This window comes from Lycorma delicatula, chromosome 5, assembly GCF_047948215.1.
Source record: "Lycorma delicatula isolate Av1 chromosome 5, ASM4794821v1, whole genome shotgun sequence".
Lineage (NCBI taxonomy): Eukaryota > Metazoa > Arthropoda > Insecta > Hemiptera > Fulgoridae > Lycorma > Lycorma delicatula.
The window spans coordinates 66,016,628-66,039,399 of NC_134459.1; the positions used below are offsets into that span (position 1 = coordinate 66,016,628).

At 28.5% G+C, this 22,772-nt stretch overlaps 2 protein-coding genes across 2 annotated transcripts in view; one reads left to right on the forward strand and one right to left on the reverse strand.

Moving 5' to 3' along the window:
• The window catches only part of Trax (Translin associated factor X), a 639,975-nt gene that overhangs the window by 511,208 nt on the left and 105,995 nt on the right, over nt 1-22,772 (forward strand). The window lies entirely within an intron of this gene.
• Nucleotides 11,200-22,772, reverse strand: part of LOC142325045 (luciferin 4-monooxygenase-like) — a 42,032-nt gene continuing 30,459 nt past the window's right edge. The window contains exons 7-8 of the mRNA XM_075366327.1: nt 20,779-20,940; nt 11,200-15,450 (exon numbers count right to left, since the gene is read on the reverse strand). Coding sequence (XP_075222442.1) covers nt 15,329-15,450; nt 20,779-20,940 — 284 coding nt within the window. The 3' untranslated portion in view covers nt 11,200-15,328. The remainder of the gene's footprint in view (nt 15,451-20,778; nt 20,941-22,772) is intronic.

A 22,772-nucleotide genomic window follows, 5' to 3' on the forward strand; every position in this document is an offset into this window, starting at 1 on the left:
TTTTTATACTAACAGTTCATAGATAAACAAAAGGAAGCCATACATTTTTACAACTGTGCAGTTAAATACAACTAGACGATAATTTAATAATAGTTCAGCCTATGTTTTTTTTCTGTTCATCCAAGTTTTATAAAACCTGAAATATTACTTATTCATGTATGTAATGCAACTAACTGAAGAGTCCGTCCTTCGCACGGGCAAATAGTAAATATTTAGGCTTCTTATTTATATATCTTTATCCTCTCAAGCTGATGAAAATATTTCATATCCATCAATATATCCAGTACTTAGGAATGTGAACTGGAAATATGAAAAGTCTATCAAGGTTCTCGCTCTTTAAAACGGTTTAAAAGTAAAATCCGAAATTCTGTTTCGCAAAATATCTTTAAGCATTCTTACCAAATTTTTAGTTTCCATTCAACATTGTAAAAGTATCCACGAACATTTGAATACTTTGTTTCTTTCGTTTTAGAGATTAATGAAAGAAAGTCCTTGATTCTACAGGTGTTTAAATTACTATCTTAGATGAATTTCACATTTTATGGAAAAATATATAGTTATGGAATCTGCCCTTATTTGTTTTTCACCATTTACAGGTAGAAAATTAAAATTATTAAAGGAAAATCTCATCGAAGTTTTTGAATTATTAAATAAACTAATCACTCACAGTTTTGTTAAACCTGTTAGAAGTGTTTTTAAGCGTAATTTCCAAAATATTATTCTGAATATTGTTGGAATAAATATATATATCTATCGGAACGTGATCCGTTGGTTTTGAAAAATCGGTTAGCCTTTTTTCCTCTCTCTTAAAGGTGAATAAGGAAGTATCCTTTGTTAGAGGTTGCTTACTACCTAAAGGGAATATCCCTATTGACTTTCTAATTTCCAGCTGTTCCTGTCTCACTTACTCCTTTTCAACTTCTTTTTAATTTAACCCCATAGTCATAGTTTATAAAATAATTTCAATTACTTTTACTAATAACCCTTTTCGTAATATGTATACTTAATTGCATTTTCCTAGTCATTTAGTAAATGTAAAAATAGTGATTAGTAGCTATTTCATTTATATACTTGAACAGATAATGTTTCTAGAGCCCGTGTAATTATGTTTGATATAACAAAATAATTACGTAACAAATACTTATGTAACAAAAATTACAACAACAAAAAACTATTCGATATTCATGTACACTACAATTACGAGTATTTATGTTTTTTTCGAGTAAAATCTGTAGCAGAGAAACAATGTTCAAAAGCCGTTTACAAAGAAAATATTTTATAACTAGTACGCTTATTTTGACAATTAAATACCAGTTATTTTTTTCTTTTATTTTCCAAACTATAGCAGTTTTAGTTTTTCCAGTTATACTGCTTAGCTATACAGTATTATTCTATATAAGAGAAAGTATGCTAACTGGATCAAATACGTCGGGATTTTGCAGATCTTGATATTTCATGACCTACTCCAACCAAAAAACTTAATTTTACCATTGAAATTCGGAAGAATTTCTTCCTTTCATAAATTTCCTTTCTTCCTTTCATAAATTTCCTTTCTTCCAAATGATAAAATATTACCACACCGGTATTAATGCAGTAGACGATCTACCGCTGTAGTTAGTTAGTTAGTTAGTATTAGGCGCCTCTGAAACGCTACATTGAAATAAAAATAAAAAAATAAATAAAGTCATAAATATAGCAATCTATCTAAACTTAACCTACGCTCGCTTCGCTCCCTAAGCTTGACTAACGAGCGTAGGTTAAGTTTGGTTAGATAATATTTATAATTTTATTTATTTATTTTCTTATTTTAATATAGGGTTTCAGTGGCGCTATCTAAGAAGTAATTAACTACAGAGGTAGACCGCCTACTACATTAATACCACACTACACTTGTTCTATACATACATATTTAGTTACACGATATTTAGAAAATGTGTGTAAAAATATATACATACATATTTGAATATATATAGAACATATACACACTGGAGTATTCGTATATATGTATATGTATGTATTCTTGAAATAATTGAAGTGAAATGAAATTTCATGCAAAATAATACATAATGTTTTCAAATCATTTATTCTTGGATTTATGGAAGAACTTTTGGTTTATATTAATAAACAAGCAGATTACTAGAACGAACAAAGTTAATTAATCTACTTAATCCGTATCTTGTTGTCACAACGACCTCCTTTTTGCCCGCCCACGCCATATCAACAAAATTACTCTGTTACAACGAAAAAGATGTCCATAACAATACAAACTTAATGTGAACTTCAATCTGGAGTGTATAATTCCTTTTTATGGTATCAATTCGATGCTATTATATCTTTGCGTTATTAACTTCTCCTATTTATCATTTATTTGTATCTGTAAATTGGAATTAATTTTATTTGCTAAAATGAATAGTTTTTAACTTGCATTGAGGTCTAAAAAGTCCTTTTTTCTGACATTTTACTTCGCTGACACGATTACGTATATGGTTCTCGTTCTTACTTCTAAAGTATTTGCTTTCGAGATTTAGTCCCTAAATAAGAGATCCACATTGTCTCCAAACTATTTCATTAATTTCTTCTACCTCATTAAAATAAATGTGTGCTTAGAATTCTCTCTCGCTCTCTCTCTCTCTCTCTCTCTCTCTCTCTCTCTCTCTCTCTCTCTCTCTCTCTCTCTCTCTCTCTCTGTATATATATTTTTTTTTTTTTCTAGTCGGTTCAGGGCTAGCTTCGCTCGCCCTTCCCGTTTAACCAGAACCCCCAATGTGTTTTAGTTTTTTGCCTCTGATATAATGCACTTTGTTTGTTAATTTTAATTGTTTTGTACTACTGTTATTTAGTTTATATGTAGGTGATACGTAACGTTGGTGTTGTTGAATTAGTTTATTATCGAAGCATTACTTCCGGGCGTGTTAATAATGAATCTTCGTTGTGCGCCCCAAACAACGAAAAAATTCCCACTGTGTTCGTTACACTCATGCTTGTGAGAATAATACTGATAAATAACAATTAAAGCCTGTTCAATTTATAAAAACTCTCAGTGTATTGTAATTTCTTCAGTGCAACAGTTTGGTCAATACGGGACTCGAAACTCTGATTGATCTGAGGTATGCGGATTTCAGTGTAGTCCCCCCCAACTTAAAAATAGTAGTTATAGCTGGTTACACGTCCTTCGTACGAGTAAAACCGTATTTTTCACGGTTCTTAGCGCTACCCGAAAAATACTACGAGGAGGACCGTACTTCTCATATTTTTATTATTACTTTTTTTAATGTTATTTCTTCATGTAACCTGAGGCAGGTATAGCCGGTCACGGTGCGTTGCTTTAAAGTTACTTTTCTCGACAATTAATAGAGATGTCGAAAAAGGCGAAAAAGAGACTTTTTTTAGGGAATTTCATATTAAATACTTCTAATGTCTCCGATTCGATTTGACCATAATGAAGTTGAATATCGGTAAGGAATATTATCTTTTTGTTATCGCAACCCATTAAAACGGCCACCATCTTGAAACTATGAAACATTTTGTAACAATACTCTTTCCAGGTATAAAACCTATATTCATGCAAAATTTCAGCTCAAGCGGTTGACTACTTTTAGCGTGAAAGAGTAATAGAATCACAGACACCACTAGATTTATATAGTGTGTGGGGGGGGGGGTGCGCGCGCGTGTGTGTGTATATATATATATATATATATAAAACACCTTTATATATAAAGGTTTTATATATATAAAACGTTTTATATATATATAAAACACCTATTTAGATGCTTCAAATTATTAGATAAACTTTTTCAAAAGATTACATACAAAGATTATAAATCAAAATCTGATTTTTTTCCAAATTGTTGTGTGTGTGTGTTTGTGTTATACACATATTCTTTACAGTTTTTCTTCACAGTTTAAATCTTTTATTAATGGAAAAGGTATTTTATGATATTTTAATTTTTTCTCTTATTTTTTTTGTAATTTTTAATGATATAAGAGTATAAACACTATGATGATCATTTTCAAAATTTTGGGATTATCATCAAACATTTAAAAAATACATAAGTAATTTTTATTTAGATAAACTGCATTCTTGCCAAACATGTTTTGAACACATTTGGTGTTTTAACAAAAGGAATTATGTTAATTTTAAATTTATTAACAATGGTTTGTTTTAGTCTCAGACCGTCAGTTTCAAATAATAACAACAACACACTCAATTATCCATTTTCATTAATACAAAAGCTGGATTCAAATTATCTATTAGAACAAAGAAAGAATACCAAAAACAACAAAATTAGTTTAATGAAGAATATAAACAAGCATGAAAATAGATAAACGCAACTTATCCGGCTGTAAGAATTTGTACATTGTACAAACGCAACTCAGCTTTAAACAAAGATGAGCTGAAGACATAAAAGCACTTCATAGCAGCCGAATCAACATTTACCTTATGCTGCATCAAAATAAGTCCAAAAAAGCAATATTGATATCGTCTAAGATGTACCATTTACACACAAGAGACTAATATATTTTAATAAACTTAGATGTTAGAAAATGTAAGCATAAAAAACACAAATTAAAATCAAAAATATATTTTGAATACATCCTAAAGACTTTTTTCTGATCAAAAAACTTCTATCAATAAAGTTTACTTCCAATAAATTATCAATGCAGAACAGTCAACGTCTTTTTGTAAAAAAATCTTATGATACCTGTAAAAATTGGGTAGATGCAATTTAAAACATATAGAGTGATCAAATTCAATCGATCTATAAATATAAGTTGATAACATCAAAGAAATTGGTTTTCATTAAACCATTAGTCTTATTGTGATTAAATGGAACAAAAGATTTCAGTCAATTAGCAATGGAGGTTTTTTCATCTTAATACAGCTTTCTCCTTAAAATGATAACAAAGATTAAATGAAACCATAATTTTTATACAGAAACTTATGAAGCGCAATAAAAAGTTACAGGTGTTGTAAAATTTAAGTTATTGAAGACCTATTTGAAATAAATATTTTAAGTACAATGGATTCACAATTGGTCAACAGTTTCAAAGACGTTAATTTAGATTTCATATCTGAATAGAATTGCCAAAAAAGATATTACAAAAACATACACATACAATGTAAAAAAGTTGATCAATCATAAAGATGCTATCAGTCATTTTAGACTAAAGTAATATATCTCAGCTTATCAACAGTTGCGGTGAGATTTTCCACTTTGTTTATCAAATATAAATAAATTAGTGGAATAAGCAAGATATTTCAATCAACCGGCAACCTGTTTACACTTTTATAACCAGTTTATAAGATAAAATTGGGTGGAAAGAAAAATAATATCCATCAGAAACACAGAATATGATAAAATAAAGTCATGTAATTAAATTTTGAGGAAATATTATCTACTACATTAATGTAGATTAAAATAGCTAATCCCAGCTAATCAGAAATGGAAATTAAATAGATACATTTTCATTTTAAGCTGACTTTTTCCCTTAAAATTTTACAAAAGTAAAATGAAATCACTATTTTCTATCAAAACTAATGGATGGACAAAATGAATTTTATATAATATACTGGTTAGTTTGATTTTTCTAACATAGCTATTTTTTCAATGTTTTGAAATTTAATTTATATATTAGTATATGATAAATTTGCTAATGAATACATAAAAAATCTAGTTATGAAACTGAATCGTCCAATAATATTTTTAAGAAATCTTTATATGTTATCAGATTCCATTTAACTGGAAATTGATATATAGAATAATTTGATATATCACTTAATATGCTGTAAAAAGTTTCCTTTGTCTTTTAAAAATTTTATAAATCATACAACATTTTTTGTTATAATTCTATCAAAAAAACTTAGAGTCATGATTAGAATTCAAGAATTTATTTGGTTACAAAGTTGAATTACAAAATTAAAATTTAATTGTTTAAAATAGCCGTATTAAGTTCATAATATTTAATAAACAATTATAAAAATGAGAAAAAAGAAATAAAAAGCAAAATAAAATTGAAGAAGTATATTATTGTTAGTAATAACACAGTAAAAAAATTGAGAGCAGATCACAGCACAGTATAATGAATTTTTTTAAACTATCATTAAAGGGATCATTACCGCATTTAGTTTATTTATTAATTGTAGGACTCTAATTTAAAAAAAGGAATTAAAGTATTGCTCTGTCTTCCTTTTAGGTATATAAAACAAAATACTTGATCTAGATCTGGTACTTAATATAGTGTAATGGAAAAATATATTTATTTTATTATTAATCTTACTCTACTAAACGGCATTTGTATGTATGTCTGTGTGTCCACTCTCCTTAGCTTAGCACCGTACTGTATCGATCACTAGCGGAAAATCCTGATTTGTTAGTATATGTCTCGAGGTGGTCAGGTATATATACTTGCTATATTATTATATATCGATATACCATATATATATATATATATATATATATATGTGTAATGTATATTGATATATATATATCAAAGTTTTGGTAAAATTTAGTACTTTTTAACCAGATCCGAATTTTTGGACGAAAATCGCAAATATCTCGAAAACAGTCGGACCTAGCACTCTGAAAAATGTTTTCGACCCCCCTCGATGAATCCTCATCCGGTCCCAGTGGTACCCATCAGATAATAATATTTTCAAGTGGCCCTGGGGCGCTGTTTGGAAATTGGGGAGGGTGTGTGTGGGGTGCCTCTGTAATATCTCGACAACTGCTCATCCAATTTTTCACGATTCAAACGGGTGGTTCTGGGACAAAAAATTAGCTTTTTTAAAATTAAATTAGAAAGTTAGAATCTCTGATTTTATTTTTTATCTTTAAACTAAAAATTTTAAAATTAGCACAAAAATATAAATAATAATCATCTTCTGGAATAAGAGAAGATACTTGTGATGTATACATATTCAAACTGGGTAGAAAAAGACCTAAGGTTTTACTTAAATTATTTAAAGTATTGTTTTAAAAAAATAGCTGAAGTAAAAATCTTGTATCTGTTAAAGTTTTATATCACTTATTTCTACTATCAAAATTAACGTTAAATCCTTCATTTTCTTTAAATTATAATCACCAAGTACTTCATTATGAGATGAAATTATTCAATTATCGTTCATAAAAAAATTCCACAAAATTTAAACAATTATTAAATTTTAGAAAAAAAGCAAAATAAACAATAATAATAATAAAAGTGCTTTTACCTCAAAAAATTATATTTTCCTTTAATTACTCATATCCCACTATAGCTCAATTATATAATAACTCAGATTGCAAGTTATTTAATACTGATATTAGTTTACCACTTCAGTCGTTTTCCTAGATATAGATTCTAACCTACTATTTTTGTAAACATTACCTCCTATCTCCCAATTGTTAACATTAGAATTTAGCCACTTTGTTAAAGCAATAATTATTATTTTAAATAGATAAATATATTACATAATTTTTTATATTTAAACTTATGTATTTTGGTGATATACTGAAACAACATATCATGTATCAGTACTACTATTCATAAAACAAAAAAATAATAAAAACAAAACCTATTCCTAGCTGTAAATAATATGTAACAGACTGTATGTAATAAATATATATATACAAACATATATATTAAATGCTTGCAGTAAACATTGTCAGGACGGATGGTGATAAAACCTACCGAAAGGAATTAATATTCGTCTTATAACAATTGTACACGGAGACATGAGTGCTTTGCATTTTCTCTTTAATATTTAATATTGAAATTACAGTTGAAGATTTTACATTCAGTTTATATAAATAATAATAATAATAATAATAACAACAGTTCCTCAATATTTGTGATGATGAATTACCTTTATCTAACTGACAGTATATTAATACATATTAGTCCAAAATAACTGCCATTTACAATATGATGAAACTATCCGTGTAATTGTAAATATCCATTGACCTTGAGGCTTACATACAGCATATGTTAATTACATTATAACTATTCTATTATCACCATGAAAATTCATCTTTGTACTAACATAGCTATTGAAAAGTAAAATTAATCTGTTTAGGTATATATAGAGAAATTATTTTTTTCTTAAGGAACTATTTTCTATTCTAAATAATTGTTTATTTAACGATGCACACATTTTCATTTGCTGTGTATAATTATATCCAAATGAATGCACACATTCACAAACAAATATAAAGCATACTTTTATAGCATTTTGAAAAGTGATCTTAAAAAGAAATCTTAAAAAAAAAACAATTTTTTAAAAATCAACAACAAAAAAAACTGTAGTAAAATATTCAACTGATAAAAACATTCTTGTTCTATATCACATAAAGACCAGGAAAATAATGCAAAAATAAAGGAAATAATAACAAAAAGCTTGTTAATGTTTTTATATTTTTTATATCAAGGACATTAACTGGTTAATAAACTCAGTATTCTCCTGCAATTATTAAAAAAGAATAATGCAGTAACATGATCCATTACAACTATAAATTAGTTTGATCAAAGAAAACTTACAATATTGAGTGAGTTTCTAATAATGATTTTACAACTGAAAATGTTGAAAAATTCAACCATTATCTAACAAGACATTTTTCAGTCATTTCTCTTATAGAAATAGGCTCATCTAAAGGGTTTAAGATTAACTAAATTGTTTATATTCTTTATTTTAGTATTACTTACAGTATGTATGTATGTATGTATGTACTGTGTATGCACTTACTTCTTATGACACGTTGCATATAAAGTATTAAAATGAGTGAAAAAATCAACATTGCGATCAACAATGTTGATATTTGGGCAGTAATAGATTTCCTGGACTTGAAAATTTGATACATGCATAGATAACTAATTATTTACAAATAGTGTTAATGCTGTAAATAAAACAAATGTATGTAATTGGTCTTAAATATTTCAAATGGTATAACAACTGTACATGACAAAAAGTATATGTTGCTGCAAGATAATAAATTTCAAAATTCTGCAAAATTCAATTGAAATATTTTGTTTCAAATGGGCTTAGCTCCAAGTTAAGTTGAAGGAATTTATGATCACAAGCAAGTTAGTGAAGAATTTTGCTTGGATTTCAGCTATCCCGGTGAAATGAGGTCAAACTGAAAATTTTTAGGACATAATTAAGAAACAAAATTACCGATTTCTTGTGGTTTTTGGACTGAAAAATCGAATAAAATAGATCCCAGAACTGTATTTGCAGTAGTTTTTGAGAAATCTGGGATGAAAACCAATAAATTGGACTAAAAAAAATCTTGTTTTTTATGTTAGACATACAATAACTTTGTTAAATGGGTAATGAATACATAACTTTTAAACAAAACTTGTATAGAATTTAATTCTGAACAAAATGATGTAAAATAAGTTGAATAAAACAAAGAAAAATTTTAATCTTATTTAGAAACAGTATATTACTACATCTGTTAGAAAAGTGCTTATTTAATGTACACAAAAACCAAATTCATTTTTGGTGACGTGAAAATTTGTAAAAACAAAATTTATTATTATTTATTTCTGTTAAAAAATTTAAAAAAAGACTGGAAATACACAACAGTTGTAAAATAAAAATAAATAAATAAATAAAAATTACTTAGATAATAATCTTTTTGTTAATGACAGAAATACAATAAACTATTTGAAACATATTTTTTTCAGAGTTGGCAATAAAATAACAACTGTTCAACAATGTGCAATATTGTATTAGTATTTAAATCATTCTGTAAGCTGCATTAAATATATTGGCTATTTTAAACTATGCTAGCTTTAGCGAAGGTTTTATGTGAATTTTAGTTTGAAAGTAATCAGTTTGCCATTAAAGTAATTCCATACTTATTTAAACAAAGGAATACATTGATTTGGTATTCATGTTGGGTATGTATAATGGTAATGTTACAGCTACTGCAGTAGAATATGAAATATGTTTTCCAAATTGCAGTATTTCAGATCCCAAAACAGTTAGTGTGACTTTTTGCTATCTTTGGGAAGTGAATTCAAAGTGAATGGAAGTCACATAGTTCATTACACAAATCACTTAGATTTGTGTATAAGACTTTTAACATATCTAATCTCCATTTTTACTTTTAGTTCCCAAAGGAAATGGAAATACCATGGCACTATAAAAACATTTGAATCTAAGATAATGTAAAAATCAAGAAATTGGTTTTTTTCTATACATTTATTCATCAATCCATCATGCACTGATTATGTATATAATATTATTAAAATGATATAGGAATTTAATTATACATCTAGTCACCTGAATTTACTGATAATTTTAATCAGGAAATTCAATGTTTTTTGTGTTATTTTAATCATCAGTTTTTTTAAAGATAATACATAATATGCAAACATGTAGTAAACATAATTCCTATTTTAAAACTAAAAAAAAAAAACAGTTTCTGCAAAGTAAGTAACTTTGCATTAATAATTAATAATAAAAAAAATCTCGTAACACGAAATTCCAAACAAAAAACAGAACTTAATAATTAACTTTTCAATCCTTTGATTCATCTTATCAATTACAAACACATTTATAAATGAACAGGAAAATTTTCATCAAAATAAACTACGTAAATTGGCATACCTTGTTTTAATAAATCTTAATAACCAATGTCCAAACAATTTTGGTCAAAAAACTATAATATTTTACATATAACAATGATAATGATTGTCTGATGTTATAGTAATACATTGACTCAAAAACCTTTATCTATAAACTGAAAAGTATTGTAATAAGCTCACTATTTTTATATGTGAATAAGTTTTTTTTTAAGTTTCTTATGTTATTGAAATTCCCTTACACTAAAAGCACAAGACCAAAGACAAAAGATAAATACAATTGCTGGGCCCAAGATTAAACAAAAGAAATTAGGAGTGAAGAATTAGGACCTTGACCCATTAAGTATTATTATTGACACATTTTTTAGTATAGCATTTTTATTATTAAATTCTAATATTATATATTACAATATATAATTATGATATTAGATACAATTCTTGTAATTATATTGCTTTTCAACCTCTGTCCCATTCTGCCATGAATTCATAAGAAATGGAAGACATTGATAACTTTATCAACATCCTCCGTTTCATTTTTCTTAAATTACCACTTGCAGCAAGTTCTCTTTCTACAGCCTTGTTAATTTGATGTGAAGTATACCAAGATTAGGTAGTAAGACATGAGAAGCCATCCACTCTCTACCACCCACTGGCCACTAATACAATTATCAAGAATAGATAAGCGATATGAAAGCTACAAGGAGATTTTAGAATAGAAGACAATGGGTTAAGAAATTAAAACTGGAATCTTAATTTAATTAAATTTTTATTTTAACTTTTTAGTAATTTAACATTTTATTTCATAGAATTATAAATTGTTATTTATTTCATTTAATCTGATTTCATACATTATTCACATAATTTGACTTGCTCAAAAGTTAAATAGGTGCCTTAGAGAAAGGTTTTATAAAAAATAGAGAAGGTTACTCTGGAAGATTTGTGAAGGATCCACCATCCATCCTGTATAGATATCCTTGAATAAAGCATGGATATTTTTTTATAATTTCCTATAACTACTCTATTTATGACTACACAAAATGGAAAGAGATGATAATGCATCTATTTCTTCTGCTGGGCATGTTACAGTTTCCTGAACAACATAAAGAGTAGAGCTAATCTTATTGATAATATTGAAAAAACACAAATTTTAAAGTAGATAAAGATATTATTTGTACACCACATCCTTCAGTTACGCATACCAGATCCTTGGGAACAAGTTGTGACAATAGTGTAATCTTGGTAATTCTGTTGGGATTGTAAATCACAAAATTAATGTAACTATTATTATTAGTAATTACCCCTTGAAGATGACAAAGTTGAAGATAACAATAATGCTGGAATTAATGTAAAACTATTGTCTATGATCTCAGAGCTAAGAACAAGAATAACTATGATCTCAGAGCTCAGAATAACAAACTATAATTTTTTTATCTCTAAATTGTGAAGTTAAACTAAAGGAGTAAAATAAAAGTTTTAAGGCAAAGGATTCTACTCTTGACTGAAAGGAAATTAGATATAGTTGACAGCTATCCAAACAATAGCTTGTAAATTATATCTATTGTTTAGTTCACAAAAGGAACAACTAAAGAAACTGCTTCTCCACAAACTGATGTTGTGAAACCTAATTATTGTTCTGCTTCTCTTATAAGTAATGACTTCCTTTAATAAATAGACTAAAAAGGAGTATAGGATGTCTTAATGGGTAAAGGTTTTAAAGAAAACAGAAAAGAAAGAAGACAGTATAAGAAAATTCTTATAAGACCATGAAGAAAATAGTGATAACTACTACTTATTTTTGATAATGAAATCATTAAGCTTTCTGCAAAAATAGTTCTAAATTTTCACACCTTGAAATGACTGCTGGCATGCACATTTTATATAATATTGTTCTAAATTCCAGAAAGCGTTTGCTTTTTGCCAGTAGACCCTTCCTACTGTGTGTTTCGTTAATGAATGCTCATTCATACTTGACTTTGAGGATGTCATTCATATCAGCTCTGTAAGAGGGGATTTACAGCCAATCTAAAAATGGCGTCACACAAGTTGATGGATTTAAATTGTAAACGCAACAAAAAAGATAATGAATTAAGCAAATTACTTTATGATTTACTGTCGTATTGTCCTACTGAAGATGATGATGTGGATTTTAGTGATAGTCAAAGTGAAAGTGTTATGCAACAGCAAAGTACTTGTAAAAAGCCAGTGCCATTGAATATTAGTTCGGATTTGGAATCAACCAATTTGAGTGATGACTCGAATTCAGGTAACCCATGGACAGTTATAGACAATTTACCAAATTTGGAACCTTTTCAGAGTATTCCAGGTGTTAGGGTTCTACCTACAAATAATGAAAATATAAATGATATTATAGAACTAATTTTTGGAGAAGATCTTTTTATTATGAGGTGTAATGAACAAGTACCACCAACAAATGATAGGAGTACACAGACAGTCACCTAAAACTCTCAAATGGAAAGATGCGACTGTAAATGAAATGAAAGCATTCTTGGGTCTTCTTTTACTAATGGGACAAGTACGAAAAGACTGCATTAGACTGGGCCACTGACTCACTGGTATATGCCACTGATTGGTATATTGAAATACCAATTTTTTCTAAAATTATGAGCAGAGGTAGATTCTAACAAATTTGGCAGTTTTGGCATTTTAGTGACAATGAACAAGCAGAAATAACACAGACAGGTTGTTCAAAATTATACCTCTTACTTCATATCTTCTGGATAAATTCAAAGCTGTTTATAAACCCAAGCAAAATTTGTGTTTAGATGAAGGAATAATTCCCTGGCGGGTAGGCTGCGGTTTGAACATATAATCCTGCTAAAATTATAAAGTAATGGGTTATTAGTCAGAATGGTATATGAAAATGACGTAAGTTATGTTTGTTAACATGGAACTGTAGACTGGGGAAGGTAAAAGATTGGAAAAACTATTCTTTCTGTCCTTGATTGTAATCTTGGTTTATGGTATCACATATACCAAGATAACTATTACAATAGTGATTCAGTTGCTGAAAGGTTATTAGAAAATAAAACCGGATTTTGTGGAAAAATAAGGGCTAATAGAGGTGCCATACACTTAGAAAACTAAATTGAAAAACTTGAAAAAAAGGGAATCCACTTTTCTCCATAAGGGTGATGTGCTACTTGTTGGATGGAAAGATAAAAGGGAGATCACAATGATTTCAATAATCCATGATAGTAACAGCAAACAACTGAAAGGGACAGAAAAACAGGAGACAAAATATCCAAGCCTGTATGCATTTTACAGTACGACAACCATATGAAAGGTATAGATTGTGCAGATCAGTACTTGTCATATTACTCAATTATGAGAAAGACAAGAAAATGGTACAAAAAGGTGCATTTTTTCCTAATAAATTGTGATCTTTTCAATTTATTCAGAATACATAATTGTTTGAACCCCAAAAAAAATTACTTTAAGAAATTTCTTTTGGCTGTGAAAAAAAATTGGACGCCAATAGTAAAGGAACCTCACAAGATTCTGACTTCGATTCAGACACTGACAGGTCTTTCCCAACAAACCAACCAAACGTGCCCCATTTAGTGACCCCCCCCCCATATAGACTGAGTGGTGACATGAAGAAACATGCTCTTGATGTTATTGTTAGTTCTGGAAGGAAAAAATATCCTACAAAAGCATGTAGAGTGAGTGCTGCAAAAATCTTAGAAAAGAAACAAGGTGAATTTGTAAGTTTTTTCTGGTACCACTTCATAAAGGAAGTTGCTTTTAGAGGTACCATACCTTGAAGGAATATTACTAAAACCTCCCCTTATGATTTTCAGCAAGTTTCATGGAATCTGGACAATGGTGAGTGAAGATATGATTTTTTTTTCTAAATCCATGCATAAACTTAAAGATCCTAGTTGGTTTAAATACCAGGGAACTAGGGTAAATGAAGGTAATTTAAACCTGGTCCACAATGTGTTAAAAAGCTATAAAGTGTACAGTTCCACAGATAACTCTTTAACTTGTACACACAACATATTCATTCCATGTCCTAAATAATTCAAAATATATAATTTTTTAATATTTTATTTATAATAAAAAATTAATGTTTGAACACACTACCACCATTTTAATCTATGTAGCAATTAATATCATTTTGTGATATATTTCTAAAATTCTTAATCTGATTTATAAAGTAATTTTTCTATAACATAATGGACAGTACAATGCATCTCTTGCAACCTGATGATTCTGTAACACCTTCAACATCTACATAAATATCATCATTAAAACTGAAAGGCATGCCATAAAAACCAATGACTAATACTCACATTTAACTGTTTACCACAGTTAGTAATTAACTAGATAAAAAAGCCTGGGTCCAGTTCACTACATGCTGATTGCATTTTTAGGCAGTAATGATTATACTGGTTATCTCTATTTAAAATTCTCAATAATTAATAAAATATTAATATCAATAAATTTTTTTTATTTTTTTACCTGCTGCTTTATATTGCTGGTTAGCAATTAAAAATGCTTAGCATGCAATTTAAATTACATCCATTTTTTTTTAACTTTGGTAAAATCAACCAGAACTGATTTATTAAATTTAGCTTCTGCTATTGCCATTTCATCTTTGCTCACGCCCTGCAACATCCAGAATGTTACAAACTCAGAAGTTTCACATGTTCCAACTCCATTAGGTTGTAAGAATGCAGTTTACTATCTTATCTAGGATACAATTATTTTTTTAAATTTAATTTCTTTTTTAATTTATTCATAATTTTGACTTAAGACTATCACGTAAAATTCTTCTTAAAATCTTCCCGCTTGGATTTTTAGGAATTGTGTCAACAAATTTCACTCCACCTCTCAGTCTCTTCTGTGCAGAAACTTTGCCTGTAAATTAACAAACAAAAATTTGAATTCTAAAAATGTAAAATTCTAAAAATGTGAGTTTTTTATTTATAATTTAGTTTTTTTTATATAATAAATACATTTTACTCCCTTTTTACTAAATAAGATTCCCATTTGGAAGTTGAGTGAATCTCTGCCAAAAAACAACAGTGAAAAAACACAAGAAAACAAAAAAACAGATATACTGTAACAGTATAACTTCTTATGAAAGGTCATGACTTTTTCATTAAAAAACACACTAACAAGACAACCAGTAATATCAATTTGTTGTGCATTTTTATTTATTCAAAAGCTGTTTTCACTATTAAATATTTATTATTGACACGTTTTACATGTTTTTAATATTTCTCAACAAATAAAATGAATCCATCATTTTTATTCTTCTATGACAGCAAGCAAACTTATAAAGCCAACATAAGTTGGCTTTATAAAAAAATAAATTATGTTTTTTCTAAATTTAGTCAGATGGCGCAGGCTACAACCATATGTTTTATTCTTTTCTCATTAAGAAAAATTGAAACCTCCACTTTTCCATGTATATTCCATCAAATGGCACAAGCCATCAGGGTTCAAAAATACTAGGATGTTTGAAAAGATTATAATGAAAAACCTTTAATAGATGTACATAAATATAACAAACTAGTTTAGAAAAAACACAATTAAGCTTCTCAGTCATTAAGAGCAAAATCTATTTAGAGCAGCATTACTTTGCTATTCATTATTTTATAATTAAAACAGTCCTGTGGTGAGTAAACCTTTGTAATTTTAAAAATTTCAATTTTTGGGGATTAGAACAAATAACACTGATAAACATAATTTTTGTTTCCTAACATGCAATTCGTGATTTTAATCTGTTTTTTGATGCTGAAAAGGAATATGAACTCAGAATCTTTCTATCAACCACCATTTTTGAAAATTTTTTTAATTTTAATTAAAGGATTTTTTTCACTTTTCAAAGTATAGTTAGCATTTTAAGCTCCAATATTGTATTTTGTTAGCTCATTTTTTATTGTTTAACTTTGTCAACATAATTTGTAAACTATAAATAAACAATACTAGACAAAGAATTAAATCATATCATAGTCACACATTATGACATCACATCTAATATTGAAGAATGAACATTCATGGACAAGATTGATCATGTCTTTGCAGGTCAAAACACGTAGCTGAAAACACAGCTGGTTGTATTAAACACTAGATTTAGGAATTAATTAATTTTGTTCAGTCTTATTGCTGTCTTTAAGTTTGTTAACAGTGCAGTGTCATAATGCCTCAATATTGTGCTAATGATGTGGGTGCCTTTTATGTATGTGGTAAGTTTACCATAAAATTAAATAGAAAAGACATTACACCTTTAATTAAAAAAGCATATCATTTGTACTTCCCATGTAAAATTGGTGATCATGATAAAACATGGGCTCCTCATATTATATGCACTAATTGTTCTGCACTATATTCTTATGCACTATGTTCTTGTATGCACTATATTTAAGGTACACGGAAGGCTTTGCCATTTGGTGTAGCTATGGTTTGGCATGAACCAAAGTATCATGTAACCAATTGTTACTTTTGTTTACAAGTGTGTCTGGAAACTCTAAACATACTGTAAAATATCCTTCATTGAAATCTGAAATCAGCCCTGTACCTCACAGCGAAATTATTCCAGTTCCTGAGCCACCTGTGAATGAATGTTTCAAAAGCAGCAATGAAGAATCAGGCAGTACTGAAGAAGACAACAATGATTTTGATTTTGAATTATCTTCCAATAATCCACATCTTATACCACAAGGTGAATTAAATGACTTGATTAGGGATTTAAATTTATCAAAAAATCAAGCTGAACTGTTAGGATCAAGACTGCAAGGTTGGAATTTACTTCAAAAAAATACAAAAATTTCAGGATTTTAAAGCCAACAAAAATAACTTTCTCAGTAGTTTATTGATGAAAATAGTTTGGCTTATTGAACAAATATTGATGAGCTTATATTGCACTTAGGACAAGTTCATAAACCTGGGACTGGTGCCATTTCATAGATTCTTCCAAGTATAGTTTAAAAGTGGTTCTACTAGACAACAGTAACTAATATCCTTCGATACCAATCGCTTATGGTATTCATTTGAAAGAGACATACGATGTGATGAAAGACGTTTTTGAAAAAATAAATTATAAACATAACTGGGACATATGTTCCAGCTATGTTTTTTATAATGTATATATGTTTTATATAATGTATAATGTACGTGGTGATTTGAAAGTTATATCGCATTTTGTTAGGCATACAATTAGGCTACATTAAGTACATGTGTTTTCTTTTCTAATGGGACACCCAAGCTATGGATAAACATTATGTTACCAAAGAGTGGAAGAAACGAGACTTATTGGCCTTTAAGTAAGGAAAGATAATTCAGTATTTTTTATTCTTCAGAAGAGCATAAAAATTCATTTTCATGTATAATGATGTACAGATTCTATGTATTTTATTATAGCATTGTATCTTGTTAGTATGTACTTTTAGTGTTCAAATTGTTTAGAGGATTTGTATGGATAGTATTTTGTGATCACATCTAATAAGCACTCAGTTGGTACAAAAATTCTTGTATTAAAAATTCAAAAATAAAAATTTTCAGAGGAAACCTGCTTTTATTGTTGTATGCATTTAATCATACTATATTTTTATTTTTATATACATCAGTGTGATTTATCATTAAGCATACTATAATTTTAAAACAGTTACATGCCAATTTATGGAGTTTATCATTTTTATATGGTGATTATTCACATAAGAAATACTCTAAGATTTCATTATTGAGATGTTCAATTTCATTATAAGGAGGCAGTTAAATGTATGTTAGTACGAGGGTTATTTTTTTCAAGGTCCGATCGGTCGTGAATTAAAAACCCACGCAAAAATCGGATGAACCTTTGCGCATATGTTGCGCAATGTCTCTAGTATGGCCTTCAATCACGCCACATCACTTCGTTTAGTTCTGAACAAACAGCTCGCATGTAAAAATGTCTACAACAATAGCATCTCCCACCAAGTGTGAAGTGCGTGCAGTAATTCGATTTCTTCAGGCTGAGGGGTGTAATGCAGCTGAAATTCATCGACGAATAAGTAATGTGTACAGTGAAACTCAATGAGTGACAGCAAAGTGCGACAATGGTGCAGGAACTTTAAAGGAGGACGTACAGATGTTCATAACGCAGGCGGTCAGGGAAGGACGTGAGTGTCAACCGATGATCTCGTTGAGCAAGTGGATGAGGCAATTCGAGAAAATTGTCGGTTCACAATTTCTGTATTGAGTGATTCATTTCCTGAAATTTTAAGTTCTCTACACCATTGCGAGTGAGAGACTTCAGTACAGCAAACTTTGTGCAAGATGGGTTCCCAAGATGCTGTCCGACCATCACAAAATAATGAGAATGGACGCCTCCCTAACGTTTCTCCAGCACTACCACAATGAAGGAGAAGATTTTTTTGAACAAAATTGTCTCGGGGGACGAGACATGGGTCCATTTCAAAACTGAAGAAACAAAAGAACAATCCAAACAGTGGATGCATTCTCATTCTCCCAGTAAACCAAAGAAGTTCAAGCGAACCTACTCCAACAGAAAGTGTATGGCTACTGTGTTCTGGGACCGGAATGGAGTTCTCTTGGTGGAATTCATGGAACGTGGCACGACCATCACTGCAGCCTCATACTGCGTGACTCTTCAATTTCTATGAAGGGCAATTCAGAATAAACGGAGAGGAATGTTGTCATCAGGCATTGTCTATCTCCATGACAATGCTCGGCTGCACACTGCAGCTGAAACAAAGAAGCTTCTGCAGCGTTTTCATTGGGAAGTGTTTGATCACCCGCAATACAGCCCGGACTTGGCTCCATCCGATTTTCACCTCTTTGCTCACATGAAACAACATAGGCAGGAGGACAACATTTTGGCACAGACATCGAGCTGCAGACCAGCGTAGAAACATGGCTGAAAACACAGGCAGCTCCATTCTATGATAAGGGTATTGGAAAGTTGGTACCACGCTACAACAAATGTCTAAATCAGAGTGGCGACTATGTAGAGAAATAGGGTAACTATGTAAGTACTTGTTTGTTACAAATAAAATTTTTTTTATTTTCACTGTGGTTTTAATTTCGTGACCGATCGGACCTTGAAAAAAAATAACCCTCGTATTAAAAATATTTTACTGTGAACTGAAAAAATTTGTTACAAGGAGTGTTTTTTAAGTAGAAAATTTTACACAGTAAAAAAACTCCAACACAAATACAATAGTTATTAAATATAGTTGACTTCTAATAACATGTGTAAAAAATTCTGTGAATTATTCAAATTTGTGAAAGTTTGTTTTTAAATAAGTTTAGCATTCCATAAAATGCATTTTTCTCAGATTGAATAAAAAACAATTCAGTAAGGAAGTTTACAATTTTGTATTTAAGAACTTTATATATTAGAAACTAGTAAAGTTAAAAAAAAAGTAGTGAATCAATTGGTTTTTAATTTTTTATGTAAAATATTATTTAATTAAGTATTTAATAAATTAATAGTTTTCTCTTATTGACTAGTAATAACTAATGTCGATATTTGAAAATTCCTTATATTTTTCACCAAATAACAAAAGCATCATTAGGGTAATGGTGATTAATTACCTCTTCATAATTATACCATCTGCATCAAAGGTTGCATCTTTTGTCAACTGATAAAGGTAAATAAATAGTTTTTCAAAAAAAATATTATCAATTTTTTGTTAACCTTCCAGTAAATTTGGGATGATAATAGTTTCCCTCCTGAGTTAAAAATTCCCTTTAACACATTGGTTTATGTATTTTTTCCTGAAAATGGTGGATCCAATAGTTTTTTCTGTGATTAATGCGTGCTTATGAATGTTTACTTTTTTATTTATAAAAAACCTTCTGTAAAGTAAATTTAATATGGTTGTTTATTTTCTCATTTTAAAATATGTATCTCATATAGATCAGAATGATTATTAGAGTAATCTGTTAACAATAATATTTTTTTTAATTCCAAAGGATCTTTTTTAAATAACCAATTTAATAGAAACACAAAATAAATTAAATTTAAATCTGTTTTCACAAGAAAAAAGGGTAAAAGAAATAAAGTTTTAATAAACTTTATTCAGATTCACCTCTAATAATATATGTAAATATTTTCAGAGCTTAAGATATCTTCCCATCAAGAATGTATGAGAATATGACATCCCTCTTTTCACAGTCTATACATTGATATAGCAAAGTTCTAACCAGTACATAATTAATATAGATTAAAAAACATACTTGCTACAAATTTAACAATATCATTTTCACTGATATTAGAACCAGGCTGTCTAACAGCAAATGCCATTGGTAGTTCACCACTTGCTTCATCAGGTAACCCAATTACTGCAACATCTTTTATTTCAGGTATTGATAAAATCAATTCTTCTAATTCAGCTGGTGCTACCTGTAATTTACAATAAAAAATAACACAAAGAAATAAACAAATACAGATAAAAAACTATGTTTGAATAGTAATATATTCTGAAAAAAAACTAAATTATATTTTAATTAAATTAATTCTATTGTAGAGTTGGGTGGTTTATAGACACCACCCAACCAAAGACAGTTAAACAACAAACTGTTTACAATCTCTGGTCCCTCAAAATAGAACTTCTTAATAAATTATTTCAAACACTGAGCACTTTGAACAATGGATGAGAAGTTATGTTATTAAAAGTAATTTATATGTTTATTTTTTAATTGTATATGAAAATACTCTGTACATTAATTAAAGTGATTACAACTTTTTGTTCATGTGTTATGATCTTTATGTTTATGCTTTTATTTATATGGAGGCATTTTCCATTCATTGGCTATAGAAGATGAAAGATGTTGTTGCTTACTGCAAGAATTATAATTAATAAATTAAAAAATCAGAGTTGATATTTGTTTATTCAAACACTTATGCAGTTATTAGCACAATCAAAACAATCTGGATTCTTTTAAAATTAAAATTTTATAAGTACTTTTCAAGGAAATGTGATTTCTGGATTAAATGCATAACATAAGATTAGTGTTTGTAAATACAGTACATAAATAGCCTAAGTTAAAGACATAGAAGTGCATAAGTTTGCTTGCACTGATGGAAATCTTTATGAGAAAAATGAGGTGTTTTAAATATGTGATATATACTATGATAATCTGACATTACTGTTATGATACCTAACATTTCATATCAAAATGAAAATAATGATAAGGAGTTTGCAGATAAGGTTACATACTGGATATCCACAAAAGTTATGCAATCCAGCATGGAGCTATAAAAGAGTTACTGGAATAAAAAAAAAATATATATATATATATAGGAACCTGGTTTAAAGATGATAGTTCAATTTTTTTTGGAGTTTTTATTATATATATATATATATATATAAATATTATATTATTATTATTTTATTTATTAAATAAAACCACCTAGTACAGAATATTGAGATAAAACATATCTTACCTTAATTTTTCATGAAATAGAAAATGTTTAATATATAATATCTAATGTAATAATTACATTATGACTGAGGATGCAGAATCCCATGAAAGTACTCTTACAAGGTTAAATATAATTTAATTGTACACAGGAGTTATAATATGAAACATAAAACGATTAATTCAGTAAAATAACATAACATATATGTTATTAATTATATATATATATATATATATATATATATGATTTATTTATATTAATATATATTATGTGTATGTATACAAAAAATAAGTTACTAAACACTCATAGAACTAGGAAAAGTGATTAAAATTAAAGATTTCTACCTAGATTAAAATTTATTTGTTGGTCACAATTCAACAAGGTTTTACAGCAGTACCACATATTTTTTTTTTTTTTAAATTTTACTTAATATTTATAAATCAGTTTAAGCATTAAAGCACCAAATTAGGCTAAAATATTTCTGTGATTGAAATCTTAATTGTATTTAGTTTTAGGAACGTGTATGCACATATGTAAGGTACTATCCAGTTTCATGTTCTTACTTTTCTTCTATAATATCATTAAACTAGTTTTAAATTAAACAGTGAAATTTAATTAAAATGTTTCCATATCTGGGAATTGCATGAGAGGATATTAATTTTTACATTAAGTAAACATTGCATTTAGTGCCCTCTAACTGCATGAAATATTTCCAGAACCTTTAAAACATCTTGCAGAGATAGATTTCTAAAATTGTTTTACATTTTGTATTTTACAATTAATTTGATTGCTTTTAAGTAATACCTAT